General features: G+C 49.1%; 1 protein-coding gene across 1 annotated transcript in view; it reads right to left on the bottom strand.

The window, feature by feature from the left end:
• The window catches only part of PCNX2 (pecanex 2), a 229,066-nt gene that overhangs the window by 194,812 nt on the left and 15,003 nt on the right, over window positions 1-19,251 (bottom strand). Inside the window, exons 2-7 of the mRNA XM_036277465.1 lie at window positions 12,199-12,404; window positions 11,486-11,606; window positions 10,836-10,872; window positions 7,327-8,577; window positions 1,882-2,029; window positions 1,598-1,743 (exon numbers count right to left, since the gene is read on the bottom strand). Of these exons, the coding sequence (XP_036133358.1) occupies window positions 1,598-1,743; window positions 1,882-2,029; window positions 7,327-8,577; window positions 10,836-10,872; window positions 11,486-11,606; window positions 12,199-12,404 (1,909 nt within the window). The remainder of the gene's footprint in view (window positions 1-1,597; window positions 1,744-1,881; window positions 2,030-7,326; window positions 8,578-10,835; window positions 10,873-11,485; window positions 11,607-12,198; window positions 12,405-19,251) is intronic.

Genomic DNA, 19,251 nt, shown 5'->3' with positions numbered 1-19,251 from the left:
CGGCAATCTGGTCCATTTCATATATTTCTCCATAGAATGTGCAGGTTAACTAAGAAAACCTTCTTATCATACCTTTCCGATGATAACACTTAGACAAGTCTGATCCAGTTATTTATGACTTGCTCTGGATTGATAATTTGTACCATCTCTTAATTCACTTTATCTATTCTCATCGGAGCATTCTTTGTACATTCTCCCCATGGGTCAGGATGTTCTGTGTACGCTGGAACTGGGTGTTTTTTCTGTATCGTGTGATGAAAGAGGCTCGCTGAGTGTGTGGCGGTGACTGGCGGACCCCGCGGGACCCCACCACCGAACCCGCAGCCGAGCGCTGGCACCCAGTGCAGCCTGGTGACCCGCAGCAGCACGAGGGGGAGTTACTTTGCCGTCGAATAGTCGCTACAGAGGTTCAGGGTGTTGGGTGTGAGGATCAGCTCACTTTGTCAATGTAAACGGTCTCTCCCCAGGGGAGGTCTCAGGAGCTCCTTCTTCAGGGGACACAGGAACAGGACCCCCGTCTGCTGCGCGCAGCTGTGGGCAGACGGGACCCCCGGGACCGCGAGAGAAGAGCCGAGCTGGACAGGGTGAAGGTCCCTCTGCGCTCGGCGGAGGCAACGCTTCCACCTGCAAACTACTGCTCTGTGGATCGGGGACCATGTGGTGTCTTATCCACACCAGGACCTTTCTGAGCGTAAAACAGTGAGCATGAGTTGATCTATAAGGGACTTAAGCCAAGACCCACCCTCAGAAAGCCAGGAGCTGTGTCCCTGACCTCCGGACCTCTGAACTTGTCATTCAGTGGTCTCGCTTTTCTGCTTTCCTTCCCCTCCCTTTCTTTTAAAATTTGTTTCCTTTATTGATTTTAGAGAGAGAGGAAGGGAGGAGAGAGACAGAAACATCAATGAGAGAGAACACTGATCGCTGCCTCCTGCGTGCCCCCCACTGGGGAATTGGCCCCAAACCTGGGCACGTGTCCGGACTGGGAGTCAAACTGACGACCTCTTGGTGCAGGGTCAGTGCTCAACCACTGAGCCACACCGGTCGAACCTTCCCCCTCCCTTTCTTTCTTCCTTTCTTCCTTTCTTCCTTTTCTTTTCTTCCTACTACTTTAAATCCTTTTCACAATGAGGTACTTAAAAAATATATCAAGGTCATATTTTCAACATATAAACAAAAACCATTTACTAGGTACTGGCCATTGCCTTCCTGAAGTTTATCATTGGGAGGGGAAAACGTCATTAATCAAGTTATTATAAGCAGATAAATGATTATAAGGTTTAAGAGGGTCAAAGAAAGAAAAGGAGTGAGTGTTCAGCGAACATAAAGCAGGATCTGATTACCTCGGGGAGTTCAGAAAAGGTTTTCCTGAAGAACTTCCTTTAGACTTGAGGTCTGAAGGATGAATAGCACATTGTGGGCTTAGGAACACAGTGGGTGCAAAGGCCCTGAGGCAGGAGAGAGTGAACCCTATGAAAAATCATAGTACTAAGTTTTCCTGTTCCAAAGTCTAGTGCTCAAGCTAAGAGACCATGTGGAATCCTACAAAAGCTGCCAGTTTGCCCCTTCTTCTTCGTTAGCAAAGAGCTCCAAGACTCACCGTGCTCATCGATGAAGACATGCATAGCGTCCACAGAGATCTCCTCTTGCACAGACGTTTCAGGCCCACTGATGACTTGCAAGACAGAACTATCTTGTTGGGAAGTTACCCTGTAGATTATTTGTCTTTGTCTACTGCCCTGGAAACTTAACACATATAGAAAGATTCAAAAACTATTAGGAATCCCTCCTTATCCTTAACAAAGAATTAAAAGACACAGCCAGTGAGTGAGGCTGTCTCACACTCCGCACCAACGCGAGGCTCAGTAAGTAAGATGTCCTTACAGGGCTGTGATCTTGGCAGGCTCGGCGAACACGGGGCTGGTGCTAGTGTGGTCTTGACTTTGCACATCTGGTTTCCCTGGCGTGGAATTGTGTCCACTGGGCTTCTCACTTTCCAGGATTTCATCCTTTTTCTCCTGGGAGCAGTTATCTGAAAAACATTGCTTTACGTGTTAATATAAAATTAAGTAAGAAATTACTGTGAGCCCAGCCAGTGTGGCTCAGTGGATTGAGCAACGCCCCATGGACTGAGAGGTCCCAGTTCAATTCCCAGTCAGAGCACATGCCCAGGTTGTGGGCTCGATCCCCAGTAGGGGGCGTGCAGGAGGCAGCCCATCGATGTTTCTCTCTCCCACTGATGTTTCTAGCTCTCTCTCCCTTCCTCTCCCTCGAAAAGAAAATCAATAAACACATATATATTTTTTTTAAAGAAATTATTGTGAGCCCTAGCTGGTGTGGCTTAGTTGATTGGAGCACAGTCTCATACCCCAGGGCACATACACCGGTTGCAGGTTTGAACCCTGGTCAGGGTGCATGCAGAAGGCAACCAATTGATGTTTCTCTCTCATATCAATGCTTCTCTCTCTCTCTCTCTCTCTTCCTCCCTCCCTGTCTCTAAGATCAATAAAACACAAATAAAAAGAAAACATTAAAAAAAAGAAATTAGCCCTGTCCAGTTTGGCTCAGCGGTTAGAGCGTCGGCCTGCAGACCAAAGTCTCGGGTTCAATTCCAGTCAAGGGCACATATGGACCTCAGTTGCAGTTCAGTCCCTGGTCCTGGTTGGGTCGTATGGGAGGCAGCCAATTGATGTATCTCTCTCACATCAATGTTTCTCTCTCTCTCTCTCATTCTCTTTCTTTCTCCCTCCCACTCTATCTGAAGATAAATGGGAAAACATCCTCAGGTGAGAATTTTTAAAAAAGAAATTAACTTGAAAGCACTTGGACATAAGCTACCAAAACTGAAACGAGAATAGAGATAAAATCTAAATAGCTCCTAAGAATTCAGAGATAATGTAAATATATTTTCATTTTACTAACTATGTAAGTACCTAAATACATTTGAAAACAGAGTGCGTATGTATTAGAGGCATTACTTAGTATCTGTAGCACCATCTACTTCACATGCGGAGGCAGGGACTCCCTTGAAATAAATCCGGTGACCCCGGCTAACCCGGCTGAGCATCACCCACCCAGACTACTGAGGCCTGAAAGAATCATTCGTCACAAATGGACAGCATCAGAGGAAAAAGATCACATAAACAGACCCGGTTATTTTGGAGCAAGGTCCCATTTGCCATTTTAAAATCTATCTCCGAATCTAGATTTTCAAGCTAATGTAGGATTGGTCCCTTCATAAAGCAGATACTGGTAGGTATGGCTGACTTTGAACTATGTTCCTGGTTCTGTGGAAGACACAGTGAGCTGCTATGCTGTTCCTTGCCCTGGGAATACTTTAGAGTAAGAATTTCAACATCAATAGGTACAGATTTTTTTTTTTTTTTTAAATAATGGACAAAAAGGCAAGAGTCTTGCCCTGGCCGGTTTGGCTCAGCGGTTAGAGAGTCAACCCATGGACCAGAGAGTCCCGGGTTCAGTGCACGCTAAGGGCACGTACTTTGGTTGCAGTTTGTCCCCGGCCCTGATTGGGGTTGTGTGGGTGGCGACCACTGTCTCTCTCACATCAATGTTTCTCTCTCTCTCTTCCTCCCTCTCTCCCTCCTGCCCTATCTGAGGATAAATGCAAAAATGTCCTCCGGTGAGGATATAAAAAGAAGGCGAGTCTCAGCTTCCACCATTATGCAAAATGGAATCTGCCCCCAGGGTCGGCCCTCCCTTGTCTGAGGACACACTGCAGCTGTGAAGGTCACAGTGATCCCTGGATTTCTGTGACGGAAGACACCGACAGTTCTCTTCTGAGTAAATTTCACCTGACAGGACAAGTGGTCTGAACGCACAGACCCTTCGAGGCATGTCGTCCAGAAGGCCACCAAGATCTGCCTGGGCCCTGAGAAAGTAAAATCGTGTTCGCTCCCCGGGGTGACAGCCACAGCATTGTTTTCACAAAGTTCTCATCCTTAGCCCTCAAGCCACAGAGAGGCGTTGCTGGCTCCCACGGGGGTCCTGAAGACAGACATTCCCGGCACGTCTGGGGAACGACCACCAGAAGTTCTCTGGTACAGACGTGTTTGCATTTCATTTGGCAGCTTCTCAAAATTGAAGTTTTCACAGTTTTCACAAACCGTATTGGTGAGAAAGTACTATCATAACAAAGAGCTTTCTCCAGTACATGCTATGGGAAAAGGCAGAAAAGCCGTTTAGGCAGCTCCCCCTCCTGCTACATGTATTTGGAATAATTTGTTCCCATCTCTTTTTTTAAATCCTCACCCAAGGATACTTTTTTTCCATTTTTATCTTCAGATAGAGTAGGGGAGAGAGGAAGAGACAGCGACGTGAGAGAGACACACTGACTGGCTGCCTCCCGCATGACCCCGACCAAGGCCGGGAACTGAAACGAAACTGAGGTACGTGCCCTTGACTGGAATCGAACCCACAACTCTTTGGTCTTCAGGCTGACGCTCCAACCGCTGAGCCAAACCGGCCAGGGCTGTTTCCATCTCTTATTGTCTCAGTCGCCCCTCCTCTTAATTGGGTACATTACATGTGTCAACATATAGACTATCTTTTCCTTTTCCCTTTAATAAACACACTTATTGGAATGTTATAAAAATGGTACACATTTAACTGTATATAATTTAAAACTAGAAAAATAATTTAAATCACTTTTAACCCCACCATGCTGATATAGGAGCCAATTTGATAAATATCATGCTAGTCTTTTTTCTAGGCACATATATATTTTTTTAATTAAGTCATAATACAGATGTTGTTTTTATCACTGTTATATTTATCGTAAGGCACTGTAAATATTTAATAACATTAAACATTCTTCTATACCATCCCAAAATGGTAGTTATATGATATTACATTGTTTCAGTATGATTTATTGAACTAGACCCCTATTGTTATCATTTTAGTTGTTTCCATTATTCTATACTATAGATAATTCTTTAGTAAGCATCTCTGCATACACTCATAGTTATTTTCTTAGAAAGTCTAGAAGAAACTGAATATACAAATGGACAATGGCTAGACAACATACATAAAAACAGAACTCTGATCCACAATTTACAGCAACCAGCCCAAAAAAACCAACCCATTATCTATGGTAACCAGCCCAGGAAGCCAACATACTATGTACCTGTAGGAAGTCAGACTGCTATTTCTAACAAACGGTCCAGGAAACCAAATAATAACTCTTGCAAAAATCAGCCCCAAATGGCCATGACTGATTAATAATGGACAGCTTCCCTAATTTTTGTCCCTGCTTCCAGCTTAGGACCAACCAGAGAAAGTCAAACACGCTCCCCTAACCAACCAGGTAGGACGCTCTCCTCAGCTGCCTCCAGCTTCCCCAGGGCAACAGCCCTGTCGGCACACCTGGGACCTTCCCAGCACACCTGAGACCTTCCGGGCACACCTGGGACCTTCCCGGCACACCTGGGACGTTCTCGGCACACCTGGGACCTTCCCGGCACACCTGGGACCTTCCCGGCACACCTGGGACCTTCCTTCCATCCACTGCCAAGCTGGCCCTCGCCTCCGCCTGCCTGAGCCTTTGCAGGTGATGCATCGAGGGCTCTGAAGAATGGCCTTTGCCGCTCACTTGCGTGGTCGTCCTTTATTTTCAGAGTAAACCAGGCTGTATGCAGAGAAGCCAAGCTATGGTTTGAAAGTATTTGCTGAGTGTGGTTCTCCACAGCCTTGACGTTTAGAATGTCTCCCAGGCCTGCAGACAACCTGAAGCCCGTGGAGATGAGCAAGGTCAGAAACAAGGACGCAGCAGAGAGAAAAGGAGCACAGCAGACAAAACTGGGAAATGACCGATCTCAAGCATTGCTCTGCTACCAAGAAGGAGAAAGGTTAGGGAACATCCTCTAGGCTGCTCACATCACTGAACCCTGTCACGTTGTTTTACAAACACAGTCCAAATCAGATTTATAGATTAAAATAAATAATAAACTATGACTTAGTGATAAAGGAACAAGAAGACAATTAACAATCACAAAGATGTAAGATGCCACTAAAAAACCATCCAATTTGCCATTTAGCACTGCCTGCCTTCCAAGAACTAAAAGACATTGTCCTCTTTCATCCTTCAGTTAAAAACCTCTGCCCTTTCCTGGAAGGGGCATATAATTCACTCCAACTCCTCCCTCCCTGCTGTACCTACAAGTTCCCGACAATCAGGTGTGTTCGTTTCCACAGAAAACCTCAGAGCGAATTGCGGGGAGCTGCCAAGGTGGAACCAGAGGGGCCTCCCAGCTGTCCCAACATCAGAGCACGGCCAGCAGCTGCGGCCAATCCCAATACTAACAGGTGCTCCACCCCCGGGCTGACACCGTCTCATCAGAGATCTGTGCAGAAATGACGTACTCAGAAACCACAGACGTGGACATCTGAAGTGAACAGACTTTGTAAAAACCTAGTCCAGTGACGTCATCTCACCAGTGGGGACACTGAGGCCCAGAGGTATTCGGTAACCTGAAACGAAATGAATTCTACCCTCGGACAGGAAGTGGTTTATCTGTCGTGAGCGTGGAGTCTGAGGAAGCCTGTGGGGAAGCTCAGCTCTGGGGCCCGCTCAGCTCTGGGGCCCACGCAGCTAACCTGGGAAAGCCGGTGAAAATACTGAGCTGCAAAAAAGGTATGCTGACTGTACCCACGGCATACGGTTAAATGAGGACTACATGCGTTAATAAGAGAGGAGCTGTGTAATGTATTGTTCAACCGGGAGCACTTGAGAGGGTGAAGGGCAGCGCAGTTATTACATTGGCGGACGAGTGGACGAGGACCCCCTGGGGCTGGCCGATGCCCGGCCACCCTGCTCTCACATGCCGCGTGCTCAGCACCACGCCCCGTGAACCAGCAGTGTGTCTGCTCCCCGTGCTCCCCCCGTGGGGCAGCTAGGGAATTCTGCACAGGGGATCCTAATGGAACTCAACAGAAAGGTGGACTCATTTCACAGAAATCGACTTTACGATCAGCTTCCCCAAAACGTGTCTACTCTATAAAGAGACAGACGTGTGATGCGAGTTCTTGTCGGTGTGGAAAGAGAACCACTTATTTCCTTGTGAGTGAACGTCCCCACCTTCTAGGGAAGCCAAACATGCGTTTCTATGCCTTAACTTTCCCGGTGGGGGCCGTTTTAATGTGAGCTTGTCACCGCTCAGTCCTGGCACCTTCGGCAAAGATCGGTGACAAGCCAAGCGGCATACCCGAGCCCAGCAGCGGTCCCACTACTTGCACAATCAAATCCCAGAAGGCAAAAACGAAGAGAAGCATCGCCTTCCCTGTGTCTCAGGGCAGAACTGGTGTGACTCTCACCTCCGGGAAGCCCGACTTCTGTGGCCGGCTCTGCAGTGCGACTCCTTTGGCTCGGTGCCACCACCTTGGAAGTGCTGATCGATTCCAACAGGGAGACAAATTCCAGGAAGTTGGACTCGTTGGGTATTTGCCCTTCCTTCGCCTCCAGGTCAGATTTGGAAGTTGGCATTGCTTTCTCTTTATCGTCAATCATTTCTGTGGAATTCTTGCTCAAGAAGACGTCTGTGCCACTGTCCACGCTGAGGACTCGGGCGTGTCTCCTCTCCTGGCTGGTTTTACTGGACGATGGGTCGAGGTTGGCCTGGCCCTCCTTTTGCCGCTCGGACTCAGAGGCCGCAGTGGGGGTGCGTGGGGGGGCTGTTTCACAGTGGGCTCCCAGGGAAAGACTGGGGTCCTTCATGGCATTTCCTCTCTCCCCAGACTCGCAGCCAGAACACTGAGCAGAGGGTGACTCCACCATCAGTCTCTCCGGGGTCCTCCAACTCCCGCTGCCTTCAGGACACAGACCGCCTCCTCCCCCATCCTCAGACAGCTCCAGGGTGATGACAGGAATTCTCATCTGCTCCAAGTTGGGAGGACTGGCCTCCCCTAGGGTAGCGGGCTCAGCATCAGACTGTAAACCGGCTCTCTCGGTCCCCATCACCTTCAGGTGGAGTGAGCTTTCCAAGTCTGTCATGGAGCTCGGGGCACTGCTCATGGTGATGACAATTTTAATGGGTTCATGCAGACTCAGCGGGTCTCCAGGCTGAGAAGTATCAATAAGGGTAACGGCTACCTCACTGTCTGAGCAGTCCACTTGCTGGTTCGCGAGTGGGTCCACCTGCCGGGAGGCATCCCCTGGCTGGTGCTCAGGTTTGGCGATCACTGTGCTACACTGGGGCCAGCTGCCGCTCGGGCTGTCCTGGGGGGACCTGCTCTGTGGCTGTCCCCTGACGGAGCCCTGGGCATCACTCTCAGGCTCTGGAGTCAGGACAGAAGTCTCACTCCCCCAAGGCTGGAAAGAAACCTCTCTTTCGAGTAAGTCGTGCTGAGACAGAGACAGGCGTGGCAACTTCTGCAAGGCGCCTTTCTCCACGAGGCCGCCCTCGGACCTGTGGCGGAAAGGGGGCTGCCCCTGGGCCCCTCTGCCCACGACTGGCTTCCCCGGGACTGCTGATGCGGCCGTGGCTTCCGGCACAGACGCTTTAGAAGCGGGATGGCTTCCGGCTTTGACACTAGGAGCCACAGGCTGGTCTTCTGCCAGAATGACACCTGCCATCAACGAAGGCAACTTCGTTAGCGTTCGGAATGAACGGATCATAGCCTAGACCGAGGCCAACCAACAACAAAACAAAACAAAGACCCAGCAGCAACCTACGTGATCAGGTGCTTATTTGGAAAACATCACCTCCCCCTGAAAGCGCCTTGAAATCTGAAACGCAGCCGTTTCAGGGCGCGGCCTTGGGAGGCAGGCTGGCTGGTCGGAACTGCGTTTGGGCACTGCGGTCAGAGAGCTAGCTCCTTGCGCCGCTACCCAGTGGCTACATTACTCGGGCACATTACTGAATCCCTCTAACCCCAGATTTCTCAACTGTGGCACTTTGGACAGTTTGGAGCAGGGGAGCACACCTGTGGGGTCTGTCCTGTGCATGTAGGCTGTCTAGCAGCATCCCTCTGCCCTCAGTAATGACAGTGAGAAATGCCTCCAGATGTTGTCAGATGTCCCCAAGGGAGCAAAAGCCTCCAGCTGAGAACCGCAGCTCCAGCTGCAGCCTCCTTATCTGTGAAATGGGGGTCATTATACCAACCCCTTAAGGTTGCCTTGCGATCCATTAAGATGAACAAGGGAAGAATTAGCCCGAGGCCTGGCAACAGGCTTGTTGGCACCTTGACCTGAGGACTATAACCTCACACTTCTGATGTGACTCATGCATTTTCCCAAACATTTCAGACTGAATCTGCACGCGGCAGTTACTTAGGATGGGAGCTGAAATGAGCTTGTCCTCCCAGCTTCCCTGCATCTGTCAGCATCCTACCAATTCCCAAGCCTCTGAGGCTAGAAACCTTGGGGCCATCTTCTGTTTTTGTTTTTCCTTCCCTAGCCTATGGCCATTCAGTCAATAAATACCTTCAGTTTTTCCTTCATGTCTCACACATAAAGCATATTCTATGTAGTGCAAGGGTCTGCAAAGCCATAGAAAAAACAGGATAAGCAACTTCTCGTTTTCCTAAACTACTGGAGGAAAAAATAAATAATACAACTCTAGAAGTAATATAAAATATTACCTTATTAGCAAAATAAATGAGGATATTATGAAAAATGATGAAAAAATTAAGATATGATATACTTTTTAAATTAACCCTGCTGTAGGCAGATTCAGCCTGTGGCCCGGGCCCAGGAGGCCGGCCCGGAGCAGCAGGTGCAGGCTCCCTCTGCCCCGCCCTCCGGCCTCTGGAGGGGACCCCGGCCAGCTGCAGGCGCCGCTGTGTGAACTTCGTGTGTCTAAATCTCTGAAACCCAGCTAGTGCGCAATTCACTTCAGGAGTAGTAATGTAGAAAAAAGGTTTATTTTGGATTTTCAAAAAAATAAAATTTTGCACTATTTTCAATAAAGTCTACATCTCTCTTTGTAGAAGAACTGAAAAAAAAAAAAAAACAGGATTGCAGAGACAGGAAGGGGTTAACGTGGGCCCCCAGATGTTCTTTTCTAAGTCTTCTGAAGGTCATCAGAAAACAATAAAATGAAATCTTAGTGAAGAAGTAAAACAAAGATTTAGGGGGTTAAAAGAAAGTTCCCAGAAACAAAATGTGTAACAGGAAAGACAAGCAGATATGCAGAATGTGCTATAATTTCCTCTGTCATTTTTCAAGTCTGTATGTTGATGATAAATTTATTCTATTTTATACCTGCTATTATGAGCCATATGAAATGAGGGCCAGACTGGAGAAAAGACAATGAAATATGACCAATAAAATGTCACAATTTGAACGGAGACATGATATACAAATTCTGATGAGAAATAATTAAAATTAAGGGTAAAAAAAAAAATGAAGTTAAAATATAACTATGGCCCTGGCCAGTTTGGCTCAGCGGTTAGAGCGTCGGCCTGTGATCCAGGGAGACCCGGGTTTGGTTCCTGCTAGGGGCACGTGCCTTGGTTGCAGTTTGTCCCCGACCCTAGTTGGGTTGTGCGGGGGGCGGCTACTCAATGTGTCCCTTTCACGTCGATGTTTCTCTCTCTCTCTCTCTTCCTCTCTCTCCTTCCCCCTCTATCTGAACAAAAAATGGAAAAATGTCCTCAGGTGAGGATTAAAAAAAATATATATATATATATATATATAAAATAAGAACTATACCTAAGATTCATGGTTATAGTTATAAATATAAATATAACTATATAACTATGAATCTTAGGTATAGTTCTTATTTTCAATTATTTCATTGGGATTCCATTTTACAAACTGATTTTTCAGTTTACTGAGGATAACACTGTGATAAAAGATTGAAGGATGACAACAAACACTCTACCTTTGAGATCTTCCACTGTTTCCTGTGCGGGCAACTCCTGAATAAATGAAAGAGTGAAAATCAGTACATGACTCAGCGCATCGCCCATTTCCAGGCAGCCACTGTGCTTCCGCATGACGCGTGGGGGGGGCGGGGGCAAGGGACCGTCCCGCTCTGCTGCGTTCTGATGCGATGGGCCAGGACAGCAATACAAACGCATGCACCTACGTGCAGACATCCAGCTAAGACCACTGTCCTTGATAAAAGGGAGTATGGTAATTAAGCAACTAAAAAAGAGAAGGAATAATGTGCTACTTTATACCATAGTGACTAGAGCCCAATAAAAGTAATCTAGAAAAAAAGTGATTTATTGACTTTCCAAGAGACACATGTGGTTTAAGGTGGAGAGGGGGAGGGGAGGAGGGGGGAGGAAGGGAGAGAGAGGTGAAGGTCTGAAGGGGTTCTTCGGGCCAGAGTGGCAGGCTGGGCAGGCGGGTGCTCCCAACACACAACCGGTGTGTCTCCTACGGTCCAAGCACTGCCCCCAGGTCCCTTCCTCACTCTGAGATGCGTACTCCACAAGCACAAGGGCCAGGATTCACAACCGGTGTGCACACACTGCCATGGCAGGGCACATGCCTGTGCGGGCACCCAAGCCCGGCGACACTGACCAGCTGCCCGGAGGAGCGGTGCGAGCTGGAGCTCCGCCCTCTGGAGCTGCAGTGCAGCGGGGGTGTGCAGCAGCTCCGACTGGCCTCCTCCTTCGTGCCGCGGCTCGTCCGCCTGGTACTGCTGACCCAAGAGGAGACACAAAGCAGCGATATCAGCCATCAGAACTAGGGCTCTTTCCACATTAGTCCCAAGTAGTTTTTCCCTAGATTCCATTTCGTCATAATCATTGTATACAAATTGTGTTTTCAAGACAGAGTAAGCAACATTATTTTATAATAAGAAACACTGCCTTAAGGAACTCTCAGAAATAAGGGCAAGGATAGAGACGTGTTGCTTACTCGAGAAGCACTGTTAGTATTTCAGTTCTATGCAATCGATTCCTTTTGCATTAATTAACAAACACAGGTATTGGTGAGAAAGAACTCTGGTGTGCACTGGCACTGAAGACAAGCTGAAGCAAAGCGTGCCCCCGGCTCGCCTAACGCCAAGGAGTCCCAGAGCGTGGCTTAGGTCCTCTTAACGTCACTGGAGCCGTCTTGCCCACCAATGGCAGTTCTGTGCGTAAGTGTATGCTTACATGTCAGGGAGATGTATATATTTATATTGCCTATACTGACACATATTCATAGATGACGAGTAAATGAGGAAAAGGTATTTTAATCAAAATGAAAGCATTTCAATTATGAGCTGGTGCATTAATTGGAAATGCGACCTTGGGGCTTTGTGGTTGGCTGTGTGTTCCCTGCTGGCCTCTCTGTTTTTCCCGGGCCTTTCTCCCTCTCCGGAGCGCCTGCGCTGAGTCACTTCTCCCGTATCGAACATGAGGTGCAGGCGATAGCTGACCAGTTTGATTACTGCGAAGAATATAGTCACGGAGCTGCAGTAAAACAATACAGTGATGGTGTTTGGAGGAAAAGCCTAGAAAAGAGAGAAGAAAGGAAAAATTCACTTACTTATAAGAGTATCTTTGTTTTAAATCGGAAAGCAGTTTTGGGCTATTCATTGAGCATAAATTGGGCAGGATTTCAAATGACCCGTTGCATTCGTTTCCCTGTTTGCAATACCCGAGGAGGAGCTGCTATCTTTTTGTTTTCAGTCTGCCCCGTCCCCAGGTTCTGGCCCAGCACACACCACCCTGCTGACCAGCGTCTGGTGTGCAGAGACCCTCTGACAACCGACCGTCCAGTGAGCCCCCGTTTCTCCCAGTCCCGGCCACAGCCCACTCGGTGCCTCTGGTCTTAAGGGCAGAGAAAGGCCTTCGAGATGCTGTTTCCTTCATCAAAGCACAAAAGCCTTGCGGAGGACAGAGGAGAGAGGGAAGGGGGAGGTTCCCTCTCGGGGTAACACCATCAGGCGTGGCCTTCCGGAGCGGGTGATGCAGGCAAGGGGTGCAGATGGGTGGGCTGCTCCTAAAAGGAAGTGGGCCTTTCCATCGGTGACAGAGGACCTCAGCTCTGTCCACAAAGGTCGCTGCCACCCAACCGATGCCAACAGGAGTCCCCCATCTGGGTAAATGGAGAAACTTGATTCAGGTAACACGGTTGGCAAACTGGGCAAACACGCCCTCCGGTGGGAATGCCCACGAGAACAGACTAGCACGCTGTCGCATAAAAATCACATTCCCCGGGTGTCTGAGTTATTACAAACTTGGGCCGCACAGCACAGTTAGGGGGGTAGCAAGAGAGGCAGCTCACTGAGTACTCTGTGCTTCCCTACATTTCCCAGCCTCCCCTGCAGGCAGGCTGAGGCCATGGCACTAGGAGCAGAGGTGGCTGGTGCCCTTCTAAGTCCTGAGCGAGGGCCTCCTCCACTCCCCTTTCCTCTCGGTTGGTAATCTCAGAGGCTGAGTTTCCCAGACGCCCCCTGGGCAAGACGCCAGGCCCCCTTCGCCTGGGCAGCGGGGTGCCCGTGGAACGAGGCGCTCCTGACCCAAGATGGACACGTACCAGAAGTGAGAAATGAACCCTGGATTCATTGAACTGCTGAGGTTCGGGGTTCGGCCCACATGGCTGTTATTGTTGCTTAACCTAGTCAACATTGGGGATCCCATTTCCACAGGAAACCCGATTCAAATTAGACTAGAGATAAATTTGGGGGGGGGTGCTAAGGCATTAGGGAGAGAATGGAAAAGGGTGAGAGAAATACTACATGTGGATACTGGGAAGATTCATTTGGAAAAGCACCGACGTGCCACAGTGAGAGATGACTGCGGTCTATCCGCACACTGTGGCCTGGTAGCACTGAGACTGAGCAGGAAGGACGTTCGCATCTGCAGGTAACGGAGGGCTAGTGTCTGGCTGCCCAGCCGAGAACAGGTCATGGGCTCATCCTCTGCGAAGAAGCACAACACTGTGTCTCGCCCCGAGGCCCACACAGCCGCCGGCCCACACACGGTACGAGGCGTCCAGGGAAGGGGAGAGGTTTCACAACACGACAACACGGTCCACAGGCCACTTCACTGCTCCGCAGATTCCTCGTGAATCCCCTTCCGTCCAGCCTGCAAACTGCATCCAGTCTCCCCAGCCCCTGCCCCGGGGCCGTGTGACTAAGCTCTCTCCCCAAACCTGCGTTTCCAGGCCCCTTGCTGCTGACACCATTGTTTTCATTCAACAAAAGATCTCCAGCTTCCAGAATTTTCTCTCATTAGTATGAATTAGGAAGAGTTTAGGAAGGAATGTGTCACAGATGAGCAGTTTTAAATTTTTTTTTTTTAATCGTCACCTGAGGACATTTTTCCATCTATCTTCACATGGAGTGTGAGGGGGAAAGAGAGAGAGAAACATTGATGTGAGAGAGACACATCGACCGACTGCCCCCTGAACGACCCCGACCAGGGTCAGGGACCAAACTTACAACCGAGGTATATGCCCTTGACTGTAATTGAACCCGAGACTCCTTGGTCCAAGGGTCAACATTCTAACTGCTGAGCCAAATTGGCCAGGACAATTTGTTTTTCACTTATATCACAGAACACCACCACCCACCAGCCTCAATATAAGGTATATGCAGATTTTGAACAGAGATTTACTTATTCTAAGGAAAATCATAACTTTTCCTTGTTTCTATGAACTTATCATTTTAACACATTCTAATTCACAGAAGGCAACATTTTTCAAAGTGATATCCTTGGCCAAAGAAAAGCTAGACATTGTTACCTGACCCATTACTAAGGTAACTGCTAGTATCATAACTCATTTGACCGAACTTTTTCTAATATTTCATGAAAAACAACATTCTGTTACCAACTCAGCAGTTACGAGCACAGTCATTTGTATTTCTCACAGAACTGGGTACAATACGGGGTGTGACTGAGAAGTGCCCGTCCCTGTGAACACGCAGACCACTGTGTCCTGGCCCTGCTCTGGGAGGCTCCGGCTCCGGATCTCAGTCGCCATTCTTCTGCTTTTAACTTTCCTTGTGGCAGAAATACCTAAAGTGAAATTCACCATCTGAACCATCTCCAAGCGTCCAGTCGGCGGCCTTATGTACAACACTTTTGTGCAACCATGACCACCATCCACCTCCAGAAACTCTTCATCTTCCCAAACAAACTGAAAGTCTGTCCCCGCAAACCCTGACTGCCACCCCTGCCCCACAGCCCCTGGCACCCACTCTTCCACTTCTGTCTCTATCGGTCTGGTGCCTCTCGACCCCTCATATACGTGAGGACTGTGCAGTTTTGTCCCTCTGAGCGGCCTATTTCCTTAGCACACTGTCCCAAGGTTCCATGAGGGTGGGCCGGGCTCTCCTGCCCCGTGGGACGCACACGGCCGCGCCGGGGACACCCGCTCTGCTTGTCCTTCCATCTGCAGGAGGCATTCGGGTTGACGCCACCTTTTGGAGTCATGGCTCAGGGAGCTGGGACGGGTGGGCAGCCGTCTCTTCAGGAGCCTGTTCTCAGTTGTTCGGGTTGTGTGCTCCGCGGCTGCCGGGTCCCATGGCGTTCCGTGCGCTCCTCCGAGAACTGCCATCTGCTCTCCACAGTGGCCGAACCACTTCACGCCACTCTGTTGTTGTTTTTTTAACTTCAGGCTTATTAATAACTTATGGGTTATTACTTTCCATCTTTTCAGCAGCCTGGAGAGATCAATAACCGGGCTGCTGAGGACCAGCTATAAATAACTCGGAGTTCCAGCGAGAACAAGCCAGCCGAGGCTGCGGAGCACGTGGGCGGGGGATGCTCGGGGGCGCGGAGGATGCTCCAGGGCGCGGGGGATGCTCGCGGGCGCTCATCTTTGTTTCATGAAGGTCCCTCATCCATCTCTTCCACTGGCTCGTTTTAAAGCAGACTTCTGGAAATGAATATTTTCACTTTGAAAATGAAGAAGCTGCAGATCAAGTGGGTCATGGTACAGAGTGGACAAGTGCACACATCTCCTCCTACCTGGGAGTCACCTCCTAGCCACCCCAGTGACTTGAGGGAGAAACCAGAACGCAGAAAATATGTTCCGATGGCCTCTGGGCAGTCAAAGCACAGCACCGCTGGAGGGGACCGGTCCCACCCCAGTCCTCGGCTTCCGGAGGCTCATTCCCTCCCCATGCCTGGCCCCTCCCTGATTCCCGGAGGGTGCTCTGAGGACCAGGAACCGGGCGTGCCTCCTCGTGCTGTCTATCCCCTGCTGTCACAGGCGCTGGCTGGACCGAGGACGTGTGTCCGGGCGGCCTCTCCTTGCTGCAAGCCCTCCAGAGCCAGGCGCAAGTCCGAGGCTGCAGGCCTTCCACACGGCGCTGACCAAGGGAGCGAGTCTCCGCACCTCACACTCACCACGAGGGAGTCCACCCGCCCGCAGACCTAGGTCACGTTCCCAAACATAGCTTCACTGGCAATGAAGGTGACATGTGCACGCCATCTGCCGACTCCGGTCTCCCGCAGGTGGCTCAGGAGAGGGAGGGGCTCCTTGCTGGCCCATCAGAGCATCTGGAAGCTCTGTGCTCTTGAGCTAGGCTGATCCATCTACGTGGCGCAGAATAAGCCTGATGATTTTGGTTTCTAGCCCACGGCGTAAATTAGAAAGGGAAATGAGAAATGAATAAAAATAAGCATAGTAATATAAGACATGATAAGTGACAGTTTAAATAGTGTTGGAAAAGTGAAAAGAAAAAACCACTATAAAAAAGCAAGTCACCTGTGTGGTCATTTTCTGAGACACAAACAAGCCTCAGTCACCTCTGAGGACATCAACATAAAGCCATAATAAGAGATCTAGAAACACAAACACAATTTTCAATGATATTCAACATACTGCTAGAGAAGTCAAGGAAACGTACAACTCGTCCATCAATGTGGTTAGAGGTTGGGCTTTCCTGTATCAAGTGATTTGGAAAACATTGTTACTCAGAACATGTGGCCTAACAATAAGGTGCTGACCTGCCCAGCTTAACACGCACACTGGCTGTGGACACATGTCCCGTCCAGATGCTGGCAGGACTACTGTACCCGGCATCTTCCCTCGGACTGGGAGGAGCTGTCCACGGTGGGCACTCACAGCGGCTGGGGCAGACGCTGGCTGGGGAACCTCCGAGCTCACATTTCTGGAAGCCTGACCGGTTTTATGACTGTCAGAAGATTCTAGGTTATCCCCAAAATCCAGGGTGCAAACCGCGCAGTCTGAGTTGTCCTCTCTGCTCCAGAGATGAGAGCGATCCCATTCTGTTTGTGCATCTTGTTCAACTAGGAGAGATGAATTTTGTCCATCCAGCCATCCATTCTCCACTCAGCATTTGATGTAAGTGCTGAGTCCTTGTGTGTCACCTGTGACTCCCAGTGACGCGTGCAAGTAGTAAACGAAAACTCCCTGGCAGGTTGGGCACAGGTCCGTACACCACAAGTCGGGCCACAGATAGAGAAGTACAATCATTTCACTGCATTAATACATGTGAAAGAATTTACAGGTTTTCAGATCCTGTAATAGCTCCTTACGTATTTCACAAATTTCCCTGAAAGATAAACACATCTTGAATTTCCTCAGAAAATCTAGAACTCCTGGCTGCCCGCGGGGAACTGGAGTGGGTCCGGCAGCAGTCTGGGGCCCGGGGTATGGGTGGCGAAGGGGGACAGCGTGCTGGAGGCGTCTGGCCGCCGGCATCTGGGACAGTGCGGGAAGAGTCCTCAGCGGGGCGCCCTTCCGAACAGGCCAGCCTCGCAAACGCGCTTTAAAAGGCCGAGGCGGGCGCGGTCAGGAAGGCCGGCCGTCACGGGGAGCCTGCTCCACTCCCATCTGGCGACGTGTGGTGAAAGCGGAGGGGGTGATGCTTCCTCCCAGGCCGGCTACTTGGCCCTCTTCGGTCTGCTGCCTATTTCCCATTAGATCTTCTCTGGTTCCTCCGAGCTCTTTCTTTCTTTTTTTTCTTTAATATGTTTTTATTTATTTATTTTTAGAGGGAGAGGAAGAGAGAGACGGATAGAAACATCAATGAGAAAGAGAAACATCAATCGGTCGCCGTCTGCACGCCCCCTACTGGGGATCGAGCCCGCACCCCCAGCATGCGCCCTGGCCAGGAATCGAACCGGACCTCTCAGTCCACGGGACGACGCTCAATCCACTGAGCCACACGGGCGGGCGAGCTCTTCCTCTGTGTGCACTTTCCCAGGAGAACACTGCAGAGACGCGGCAGGCCAGCGCTTGGGCTGTTGACTGGTGCTGCAGAGAACACGGCAGCAGAGCAGCCAAGGGTTGGAGAGGTGCGCTCGAGGCGGGGTCATTGCATCGAGAATCTCTGGTGGCCTAAATGCTCTGAAAACTGTTTAGAAAGTTGGCCCCTGACATTATCCAACCCTCTCTCTCCCCTCTCCTCATAAAAGAAAATTGAGTGGACAGCTTCATCAATGAACGCTCAGTATAATCAAGAAATCTGGATTCATGCATCTTTTTGATTTCAGATGGTCATGATAAGAGTTACCATCTGATTTAAATTTTTAATGTACACTGAGATGAAGAGGATAAATCACTCAGTAAGCTCAGAGAGGCAAAGTGACGTCAACCTCGATGCAATAGCTCAATCATGTTTGCACTGATACAGAATCTCAATATCACTGAATATCAATGCCATGTGTTTCCTAATAGAAAGTCTGTTATTTAGAATGAAAAAGGAGAATTCAATAATGTGAATGTTATCAAGTATAAACTATACCTGATCAATGCTATGTCTGATATATATAAAGCTAAAGTCATATGTTCATTTTGCATAAAGAATTTTAGAAGTACTTCGGACTTGACAAAGCCACTAACTTAGGACCAGAAGGTCTGAGTTCGTGAACGAAAGTACCTTGACCCCCTTGACCCTTTGTGTTTTAAGTTTCTTCAAACCAAATGCCATAGAAAATGTTTAGTATCATAAAATGTCAAACATGTCTCAATATTTAAATGTAATAAATTATAATATTACATTTCTTACTTTTAAGCAATAGTGTTAAAAATCAATTACATGAAAAGACTAAAATCAGCCAGTAATAATCCTTTTTAAAAGGAACAGCGAGACAAAAGTGAGTTGAATAAACTCCTCTACACGTTCTGCTTCAAGTCCAGCAGCAGCTGCAGTGCTGAGTCATGAAGGGTGTGCTCACGTCAAGGTGACAGGGTCCTTGGGAGGCTGAGCGGGAAGAGGCCCTGTGCAGTCTCCGTGTCCACTGGCAGAGTCCGCATGCCCCTCTTGCACCGTCTGTTTTGTGTGAGAAACTGGATGTTGGTGTGTCTCAGAATCCTTCTCTCCTTCTACCCAACTGCACGTGTCTTTAGTTTGATTCTTCTTTGGGCCAACCCTCCCC

Source organism: Molossus molossus, unplaced genomic scaffold, assembly GCF_014108415.1.
Source record: "Molossus molossus isolate mMolMol1 unplaced genomic scaffold, mMolMol1.p scaffold_m16_p_23, whole genome shotgun sequence".
Classification (NCBI taxonomy): domain Eukaryota; kingdom Metazoa; phylum Chordata; class Mammalia; order Chiroptera; family Molossidae; genus Molossus; species Molossus molossus.
Note: the sequence above shows the minus strand (reverse complement) of the source record. Positions and strands in the feature narration are given on the sequence as shown.